Consider the following 10,301-nt stretch of genomic DNA (forward strand, 5'->3'; position numbering starts at 1 on the left):
CCAAAATCTCATTAGATTCGAGAACGGTGCCATCAGATTGGAAATTGGCAAACGTTACACTGCTTTCCAAGAAAGGAGGGAAAGAGAAAACAGTGAACTACAGGCCAGTTAGCCTAAGACCAGTCATTGGGAAAATGCTGGAATCTATTATTAAGAAAGTTTTAACAATTCGCCTAGAAAAGCACTGTGTATAATTAGAACAAGTCTACGTGGTTTTATGAAAGAGAAATCCTGTTTGACAAATTTATTAGTGATTTTTGAGGATGTAACTCATTGGGTATATAAAGGGGAACCAATAGATGTAGTATACCTGGATCTCCAAAAGGCATTTGTTAAGGTGCCACACAAAAGTTTAATAGGCAAGATATGGGCTCATGAGTTAGAGGTAATATATTAGCATGGATAGAGGATTGGTTAATGGACAGAAGGCAAAGGGTGGGCATAAACCAGGCATTTTCTCATTGGCAGGCTGTGAATTGTGGAGTGCTGCAAGGATCAGTGTTGGGCCTCAGCTATTTACAATCTATATTTATGACTTAGATGAAGAGACAGAGAGTAAAGAATCTAAGTTTGCTGATGATACAAAGATAGGTGGAATATTAAGTTGTGGGGAAGACACAGAGAAGCTGCAAAGAGATAGAGACATGTTAAGAGAGTGGGCAACAAGATGGCAGATGGAGTATAATGTAGGGAAGTGTGAAGTTATTCACTTTGGTCATAAGAATAAAAGAACTGAATATTCTCTAAAAGGTGTGAAACAAGGAGGCAGACAAACATCTGTGGAGCATTAAAAGTTATCTCAATTCATCAGCAATCATTGCTAAGGTCAAAGGAGCCTGTGATTAAGAAACAACAGGCACGGGTCAAAGGTGAAACACCCTGTGTGCAGTTATGATTCTGCTGTCCAGTTCCTCACCACCTCTATAATGACTGCTGAATCAAGGGGGTTCTGCAACCAATGCTTGCAGGGGGCATTGTCCTCAGTGCACTTCAGAGGATCATAGATTGGCACTGCAGCATGGCTGATGATTATCATCCCTGCACATGTATAAATGCTGTGCTGCATGGTAGCTGCTGGTATTTGCAGCTTTTGGCACAGCGTGGTATTTTCCCATGTGTTGATCCAGATCCTGAGAAAGCAAATTAACCAAGTCATCCCCAGGTACATTTGTCAGGTTCAGCAGAATGGCTGGTGCCATTTTTGTGGCAGAGCTCCGTTCATGCAGTTGCCTGGAAAGCATGGTGTTCTGTAAATGTGGTGCCTCTGCAAACCTTCAAATTTAAGGATGAGGCAGATACTTTGTATCTCATTGTGATGCCACTGGGAGTCCGCTGGCACAGCTGTCTTTGGAAAGAGGCCCCTTTCCCCACCTCCATCAACACACTGTTTTCTGTAGTGAGGTATTCTACTTGTCTCTGATGATGTGGCTGTGCAGAGGGCAGTGGGAGGGCACACAATAATTCTCTGCTCCTCCAAAGCTTGCAGGATTCCTGGGGGTCGTGCTGTACATCAGTAAGAAAATCAAGTGTGGTGTAAAACAGCGATTTGTTATCGTCTGTTCTGTGCCACTGTCGAAGACCAATTTCACCGGCTTGGTGGTCTGGAAAATGGCACGGCATTCCAGCCGTCACCTTTAACTGTTTAAATATTTAAATGCCATCTGGAATGATTAGCAGATTTGATATCTAGAATATTCTTTATTCATTACATTTATCTCATGGCCAAATTCCAACTGGGTATGTTGTTGAGCCTCAGGAAAACCTGGCTGCCAAGTCAAACCATCAGAATTTGTTAGGAACAAACTATTAATCAAAATTATTTTGCAATTCTGCCAGATTGCCCACGATGTTGCAATCTCTTCTGCCTGCGTGCAAGCCCCCCTCACCCCTTCCTGCTCACTGCTGCACGGGAGCAAATTCAACTTTCACCCATGAGCCACTTGGAGTATAAAATAATCTGATTTCCTGGAATTCACACGGGTTCACCATCGCAGACTGCTGTTTGAATGAAATCTGACTCTGGAACTTCCTCAACCACTGGACAAACCCAGGGGGAGGAGTCACCACAACAGCTGCCTCAACACTTTACAAATCATAAACTGAGCCGTGAATCACCTCCAGACGCCCCTGAAGCTTTTATTTCATCCCTGTCTTGCTTGTGAACAGTGACTGTGTGATATCAGCACAGGTCCTTGTATATAACTAACTGATCTCTCATGGTGTTGCTCTGGTTAACATGGCCAGGTGTGTGAAGGGGATAAGACCCGGCTGTGAAAACATTGGTGAGGGGATTCACCTGAAGTTTGGTATCAATGGGATTGTAGAATGTGGGGATTGGGTCAGCAGCTGATTCCTAGTATTTGGGAGAAGTTTCAGTGCGGAGGGTAATACAGCTCCGGAGGTGGAGCATGTTCCAGGGTTCTGCAGCATTTGAGGGAGGTGCAGAACTGGAAATGATTCCAGGTTCTGGCAGCAGTCAGAAGTGGATAACATGCATTGTTGTGGATCTAACTGCATGGGATAGGGAAAATGTAAGCGGTCTGCATGCAGTGAGGAGTGGCCACCTAGCATCTGGATAGAAGTTGGCAGATTCTTGACAGCACTGTGCTGGTTTCCAAGAAACTGGGTGTGGTGGTTTGTACATCTGGGTCAGTCAGCACTGGGGATGGAGCGTCCCAGGGTGTGAGGAATATGATGGCTTCTGTCGCATTGGAGCGGGCCTGGGGTCTGTAAAAAAGATCAACACCTGATGCCTAGTGAGAATGGAAGCAGCAGGTCTGCTTGGTTGAAAGGGGATTTATGAGTTTGGGCCAGGTGAGATAGCCTGTGGGAGATGAGGCAGGAGGATGGTGGGGAGGAGGGGAGGGAGACAGTTCCATATCACTGAGGAATTTCCCCTTCAGGAAGTCTTGTGGGATGAAAGTTCACAGAATCAAGATTTCAATGTCTCTCAGAAATCTTCCAAAGAACTTCACACATCGGGATATACATGTACACGGGGAAGATCAGATCAATTTTCTCTTTCCACATAGTTTGAAATATGCACAGCTCCTCCTGTGGATGTCTGATTTTCTGTTCTTGCAAACACAACTTTCACCACAGCAAAAATTCCCCTTCCATTTGATGGTCAGTAGCAGAGCTACTGCATCAACAGATTACCCATGTCTCCAGCAAAGCATGCTGCTGATTAAACTCCACTGTGACATTTTAAATCAAGAGTTTACTCACAAATACAATGAGATCAATCCTTCTCCCCACCAGCACAGACCGGGATCGAGTTTGTTTTCTCTCACCTGGTGTTAACGGGGTTGTAATGGCTTCAACATGGGGTTGGTTGCCTTAGTGCCACATTAACACCAGCGATGTGATCAGTTCCGCTGTAGAAGGGTCTACTGCCGGGTGACCATAGCGCCTGCCTGCTTCAGATGATAGGCCCCTCTTCATATGCAAATTAGGTTCCCAGGATGTCATTAGGACCTGATTACCATTTTCAGTAGGAAGTGGTGCAAAGATGATGTCAGCAAAGAGGCCTTCAAAAGGTAAGTGTCGAGTTGGGTCTGATCAGGTTCTGGTCAGGTAGCCGTGCTCTACCCTCGCCCTCTTTGATTATGACCACACACCCTCCTGCACCTTGCCACCAACACTTGTAACTGATATTGATGCCAGCAGGTCTGGCTCAGGCTTTCAATGTAGCAAACTGCATTGGATTTCTGGCATTGTGCTCCACAGCTCACCTGCTGAATTTGTGACAGGGACCTCACTGCACAGTTGCCCAAAATGCAAATCTGTCCTGTGATCTCATGTTCTAGGTATGTACATACCTGATCTACCTGATAAGTTGGAATACTAAATTTTTCAACTCCTTTTATACACTGTTGCAAACTCTGACTGAAAAGGAATTACACGTGAAAAATCTTTGCACTGTTTACAATTAGAACCTGATCTTTTAAAATAAGCAAAGATATAGTTAAGCTTTGCAACTTGCAGTTAGAGGATGCCCCATTTCCTGTAATTCACAAGTTTCAGCTCAGGGTTGTGTTTCCTTTTTATTATAATCCTAAGGTTCAGTGCCAAGTCTGCAAAGGAGCATTGTCCTGTGGGTCAGCTGCAAAATGTGGAACTGAATTTTCATTTTGGGGAGGAAAATTGAATATACAATTAATCATACCTTGTAATACATGATTCCATGCAAAGTCTCAGCTGCATTTTAACTCTGTCAATAAATCAGTTTGAATAATTCTCAAGGAAATGACTGAGCAAAATTAAACATCTCTGCAGGCGCAGGTATGTTTAAGATATTTCTATTCCAGAATTGAAGCTATTGCCTCCTCAAACTTAAAATCTATTGTAAGTGGAATGAACACTAACCAACTTTAGAACTACATTTACACCATTGCACCTCTTTGCAAACTTGTCGCATTACAGGCCAAAGAATCACATTATAAAGTTCAGCCAATGAAAGGGAGAGTTATTTCCTGTAAATCACATGTTTCAGTTCCATTGACAGGTCAGCATGTTCTCTTATTTTTGTGAGGAGGTTACCAATGGGTCAGGTGTAAAATCTGGAACTGGATTATTCTCTGGATCATCTGACGCTTCTTGGCTTGGGGAACAACAATTAAAAGCATCAAATGATCTTATCAATGTTTAATTATCTGTCATTTACAATTGTGTAAAAATAAAAGGAAGATATTAATGCCGCACCATAAGGACTTGAATCAATTATCATTGAGATGAAAACTACAGAAATATTGGGGGTAAAATTCAGTTTTAATCGGGGTGCGAGATGGGCAGTATGGATCAGTCACCCGTTATATACCACAGTTAATTCTCCTTTACAGTGAAGCTTAACTGAAAGAGAAATTGGACAGGATGTATATACAGGTGACTGATCTTCTAACACTTTTTTGCACTTTCGCCAAAGATGAATTTTACACCACTTTTCTGAAACTTGCAATTAAACCTTTAAAATCTACACAAATCTAGTTCCCCACCTATAACAAGAGATTATCTCCTGTTGCTGCTGTAAACCGTGCAGAAGTTGTGAATATATTTAAAACTGCAAAAGTAAAAGAAAGTTTGAATCAGCAGCAGGGAAATTCCCTCCCACAGAACTTTGGCCAGCTTTCACTGCTTATGATTATGCAAAACGAAAGTAAAGGATCTCAATAAATAGGAGCTCATTGAAGCTCTCTTCAGCAGAACCTCATTCAACAGAGAGAGGCACAGAGGTAGACTGAAGATCCTTCAGCAGAAATCTATTCAGCATCACAAAGTCAAAGATGAACAGAGCAACTACTGTCACGATTCTCATCCTGCTTTTGTGTGCCATTGCTGCACAGGGTATGTCGATGTTTTTAGCTTGTGTTTTATTGCATTGTAGTGTGGAAAGGAGTCATTCTGTTGAGTTACTGATCAGCTATGCATGCCCCAGTGTGCAGGTTGGTTATTCATTGTGCAATTAAATGGTCACCGACACTATATGCTATTGATAATACAATGCTGGTTTGAACAGCTTTCAAAGCTGAAACAAAGTGTCAAAATTCTTAACTTCAATCAACATCTAAATCTCAGTTAAATTGATTTTTTCACAGGTATTCCAATCCCAGGAACTCAGGGAAGGTGCCAGTGCCCTCAGACCAGCTCCAAAATTATCCCTCCGAAGCTCATCCAGAATTTGAAATTTATTCCTAAAGGATCTCACTGTGAGACACTGGAGATAATGTGAGTAAATGGGTCAGAAGGTCACCTTCACCATTTCTTCTTCTGTGATGCCTATTTAGAAGCTGTGCTCTTTGTTCAAAACATGTTGGATCAATCACTGTTTATGATGAGTTTTACTGAATTCTCACCTTTCAGTGGGAGACATCCAATTTCTGTGGATTAGATTTTAAAGGTTTACCTTCTCTTCACAGTGTCACCTTGAAAACTGGAAATAAATTATGCGTGAGTCCTGATGCCAGATGGTTGCATATTATCACGAAAGCCAAGAAAGGTTGGTGTTGGTGTTTGTCAGAATTCAGACTTTACATGTCAATAAAAGCAATTTTTTATTTCACTATATCTGTTGTCTCCTGCTTGGCTGAGGGCATTGATTCCTTTCTGCTGCATATTCCCACAGGCTCTTGGTGCATTCTGGTACCATGCCCAAGTGGCCAACATTTATATGTCAGCCATGACAGTGAATGTCAGCAAGCTATTCAGCCACAATATTCATCAGAGTTGAGCCCTACACTGCCCTCGCCATGCATCCATATATGGTAAATCACAGAGGAGGCAGATGGGGGTCACTGGATAGCAATCAGCTGCAGGAATACTGGGCGATGTCATGTTCCCTCACCCACAATGCTGTGACCAATTGTTGTACCTATAGTACCCAGCCGAGATCAACCAATTAATCACAATGAATGATCAAAACAGAAACTTTAAAAATAAGATATTTAAAATATCTCTTCACCATTTTCATCTCCTTTTCCTGCCACCTTCCTTCCATTATGGTCAACTGCAGAATTTTCTGCACTGCACATTAAGCTGCCCCATTGCATCTTTGTTTCAAACATATTTTTAACCTTTAACATAATATTCCTGCAGACTCCTGTCAGAACTGAGATTTTAAATGGATATATTTGTTCAGGTTACACAGAAATGTTGTTAAGTAAACTCGAGACCATCTTTCTCCCTGTTTTGTGTCATCCACCATTGTCAGAAGTCAGGATTTTGTTTACCATTTACTGTCTTTGCATTATTCTAGAATGTCTTTCATTCATCACAATGGAAGGAAGAGACAACTGTGACCCTGTGAATGCTGCATGCTGTTAAAACCAAATTGCAAAATCAATGAATTGTGAACAAAATCACAAGTGTTAGCAATGCTGTGTAATGGGCTGATTGATAATTCTCCATAATGATGTTGCTGAAGACATTGCCCTCTATATTAAAATAAATATCTGCGGTTAATGAGGAAAAATGTAATTTATTTTGTTTTATTTCAGGTGCCAGACAACACAACTGAGAAATGAAGACACAATGGGTTGGACTCAATTCCACACCTGGGAACCCGCCGTGCAGTGAGCGCTGCAATGAAGGATGTTCTGTCCAACGTGTTCACTCTCTTACGTCACCTTCTGATAGCTTGTTCAAATATTAACCCTGCATTGTTTTTTGAAAATGGTTTGAAAATGGTTTCACTGTTTAACCCTGTTGCACTCTAATCGTTTACCCACAGCTAAAGAAAGCAGTCTGACGTTTTTGTGAAACCTTATGCCAGGACTAAAGTTTCTTTCACATGGTGTTAGGTGTACGATTATTAAGAATAGACTCTTTTAGACTAGATTACGAGCAGAGAAAGGAGGGAGGGCAGGAAAGAACAAAAGGGAAAGCTGGTGACAGGGTTGAAGACAGGAGAGATTAAATGACAAAAGAGGTGATGGTGCAAGGTTTAAAAGAGATGGTAATGGAACAAGGAAAGAAAGAAAATCTGTGCATAGAGGTGTAAATGGGAAAGCAAAATCACCATCAAAAGATGCTGTCAAAAAATAGTGGGGGGAGGTGGGGGGTGCAGGGGAAGTTATGATCTGAAATTGTTGAACTCAATGTTGAGTCCGGAACACAGTAAAGTGCCAGTCAAAAGATGAGGCGCTGTTCTTCGAGCATGCACTGAGTTTGTTTGGCGCAGTGTAGGAGATTGAGGACACAAAGGTTAGAGTGGGAGTGGAGCAAAGAATTACTGTAATATGACATTGTATCAAACTAATTTACAAACCAAATTTGGTGCAATCTTCCTTTAGCTGCTCAAATCCTCTTGATGTTCTATGTGATATATTGATGGCAAGATATGGATTTTAATTTTTGACCAAATGTATTTCCAGTTCCAGTTTGAATGAAAACTTTTTTTATTAAAAGCCAAGAACAATTGCTTTTCATTACAATTGGTGCTATTTTACTGCACTGACATTTAAACTGGAACCTTGGGATTTTCTCAATAACTCACCAGACCTTAGGATCAATCCAAAACTGAAGTGCTTCGAAGCAATTTCTTTATAGAAATGATTTTGTGCATAAAATACCTACCTTTGAGGAGGTAGTGCTGCTTAATATTAACTGGAATAAGTGGCATTTATAATTAGAAGTAATTTTTGGTCAGTGATCAGTAGAAACATTTTGCAATGAGGGATTTCACTGACTGGGTCTTGTTGACTGAAAACCTCAAAGGCTTTGTGTAAAAATTGTGTTGAATATCACTCAGGAAAATTGCTACACGTGATTGAATTGTGTGTGAATCAATCTTTGGAGTTTTTTGTACCTTTATCCTCAAATGTATTTGAGTGATTCAAATAAACTAGATTTCTTATGAAACATTTGTTGACACTGTTCTGAATCGTCAGCAAAACAGTTGTTTGTTTCTCCAGTCGATAAATTTATTGGAATGACAAATAATAATAACCTGTTCGGGCCATTTCTTAAACAATGATAAAGGTTCAGGATATTTGCAGTGTGACGGATTTCAGATCAAATTCTGTAAAATCTCAATGGGATTTTTATGGAGTCTGTTTAACTTTCCTGTTCCCCCACCCACACCCCCATGCATTGCTGAAACGGGATGAAGGGGTTGTTAAGATGTCAGGTTGGTGGGAAGGAGGGCAGAGACGGTGGTGTTCATGCACCTGCCATTGTAACTCATCTGCAAACTGCCAGGCAGGGTCTGCTCTGCACTCAACTTTAGATCAGGAAGATGACAGGCCCACATGCAGCCAAAACTAAATCATTGCAGGAGTCAGCAGGCAGGCCAGATAAGGCCATGGCAAGTAGTTTTATTCATCCCCACCTTCTTCCACCCCCTCAAGGAGTCCTTGGGCCTCTCTTGCCCTGGTCTTGCTTCTCCCTCACATTAACAGTGTCTCCTCACAACTATCTCCCCAACCCAGTACTGACTCTGGCTGGTGACTGTTTCCCTGGGACCCCACTGGCTTCAGGCTCCCATTCAAATACCCAGTCCCACCCACCCACCAATCACCCACAGGTTTTAGGCCGGTGACAGTGCTGCACTATACAAATGAAGCCCAGATATTAAAATGGCCAGGGCTTCACGCTTAACTCTTGATGTGGTTTCCCTCCCATTCACAAGCTGCCCAGGCTGAATCTGCCCCTGTCAGAGTTGATTTCTCCAGAGTGAGAACCTGTCAGAGGTAATATTTTTATTACATCATCTTATGTGTGGGGAGAGAGGCAACATCAGTTTAGAGATCTTTGATGTTCAGTAGCAGGATGTTGATTGCTCCCTATTTAAATACAGCAATAACCAATGAACGGAAGGTGCTCCAGTTTAAGATCTACTCTTCCTGGACCATTATTGCTAAGAAAGCTAAAACAATTCCTGGAATCTTAATCGAGCTGATGCTTTATTATTGCTTTTTAGATTTTCTAATTAGATTATCAAATGTCCCAAATGACATCCTATGTGTCTGTGACCATGGGAAACTATTTCTCTCCATCCTTCTTAATTTGTGTGCAGACAGCAGGAGGGAACAAATCTCCGAATGATCATGTGAGCTGTAGAGCTGGGACCTGCACAGCAATAACTGGAAAATAATTTCACAGAAATCACAGAATCACAGAATTGTTACAGTGCAGAAGGAGGCCATTTGGCCCATCGTGCCTGCACTGGCTTTCTGAAAGAGCAATTCCTTCAGTTCCATTCCCCGCCTTCTCCCTGTAACCCTGCACATTCTTCCTTTTCATATAACTGTCTAATTCCCTTTTTTATGCTTCATTTGAACGTGCCTCCACCACATTCTCAGGCAGCTCATTCCAGACCTTAACCACTCACTGCATGAAAAAGTTTTTCCTCATGTCATTTTGCTTCTCTTACCAATTATTTTAAATCTGTGCCCTCTCATTCACGATCCGTTCACGAGTTGGTACAGTTTCTCTCTATCTACTCTGTCCAGACCCTTCATAATTTTGAATACCTCTATCAAATCACCTCTCAGCCTTCTCTTCAAGGAAAACAGTCCTAACCTCTCCATCTATCTTCATAACTGAAATTCCCCATCCCTGGAACCATTCTCGTGAATCTTTTCTGTACTCTCTCCAGTGCCCTCACATCTTTCCTAAAGTGCGGCACCCAGAACTGGAAGCAATACTCCAGCTGAGGCCTAACTAGTGTCTTATACAATTTCAACATAACTTCCTTGCCCTTATACTCTAACTCCCTATTAATAAAGCCCAGGATACTGTCTGCTTTATTAAGTGCTCTCTCAATCTGTCCTGGCACCATCAATGACTTATGCAAAAATGCACCT

At 41.8% G+C, this 10,301-nt stretch overlaps 1 protein-coding gene across 1 annotated transcript; it reads left to right on the forward strand.

Annotated features, from left to right (window-relative positions):
• The first annotated feature begins 5,171 nt into the window (after positions 1 to 5,171).
• On the forward strand, positions 5,172 to 8,344 carry LOC137351757 (interleukin-8-like). The gene is made up of 4 exons (XM_068016597.1): positions 5,172 to 5,343; positions 5,595 to 5,724; positions 5,916 to 5,995; positions 6,993 to 8,344. The coding sequence occupies exons 1-4, from the start codon at positions 5,283 to 5,285 to the stop codon at positions 7,010 to 7,012; spliced, it is 291 nt and encodes a 96-aa protein (XP_067872698.1). The 5' UTR covers positions 5,172 to 5,282; the 3' UTR covers positions 7,013 to 8,344.
• The last annotated feature ends 1,957 nt before the right edge of the window (positions 8,345 to 10,301 follow it).

Source organism: Heterodontus francisci, chromosome 1 (assembly GCF_036365525.1).
Source record: "Heterodontus francisci isolate sHetFra1 chromosome 1, sHetFra1.hap1, whole genome shotgun sequence".
In the NCBI taxonomy this organism is placed as follows: Eukaryota; Metazoa; Chordata; class Chondrichthyes; order Heterodontiformes; family Heterodontidae; genus Heterodontus; species Heterodontus francisci.

Excerpts from the sequence above, each read along its gene's own strand:
- LOC137351757 (XM_068016597.1), top strand. The coding sequence starts at position 5,283 with ATGAACAGAGCAACTACTGTCACGATTCTCATCCTGCTTTTGTGTGCC. Across the intron at positions 5,344-5,594 it reads GTGTGCCATTGCTGCACAGG|GTATTCCAATCCCAGGAACT; the intron begins GTATGTCGATGT and ends ATTTTTTCACAG. Across the intron at positions 5,996-6,992 it reads TATCACGAAAGCCAAGAAAG|GTGCCAGACAACACAACTGA; the intron begins GTTGGTGTTGGT and ends GTTTTATTTCAG.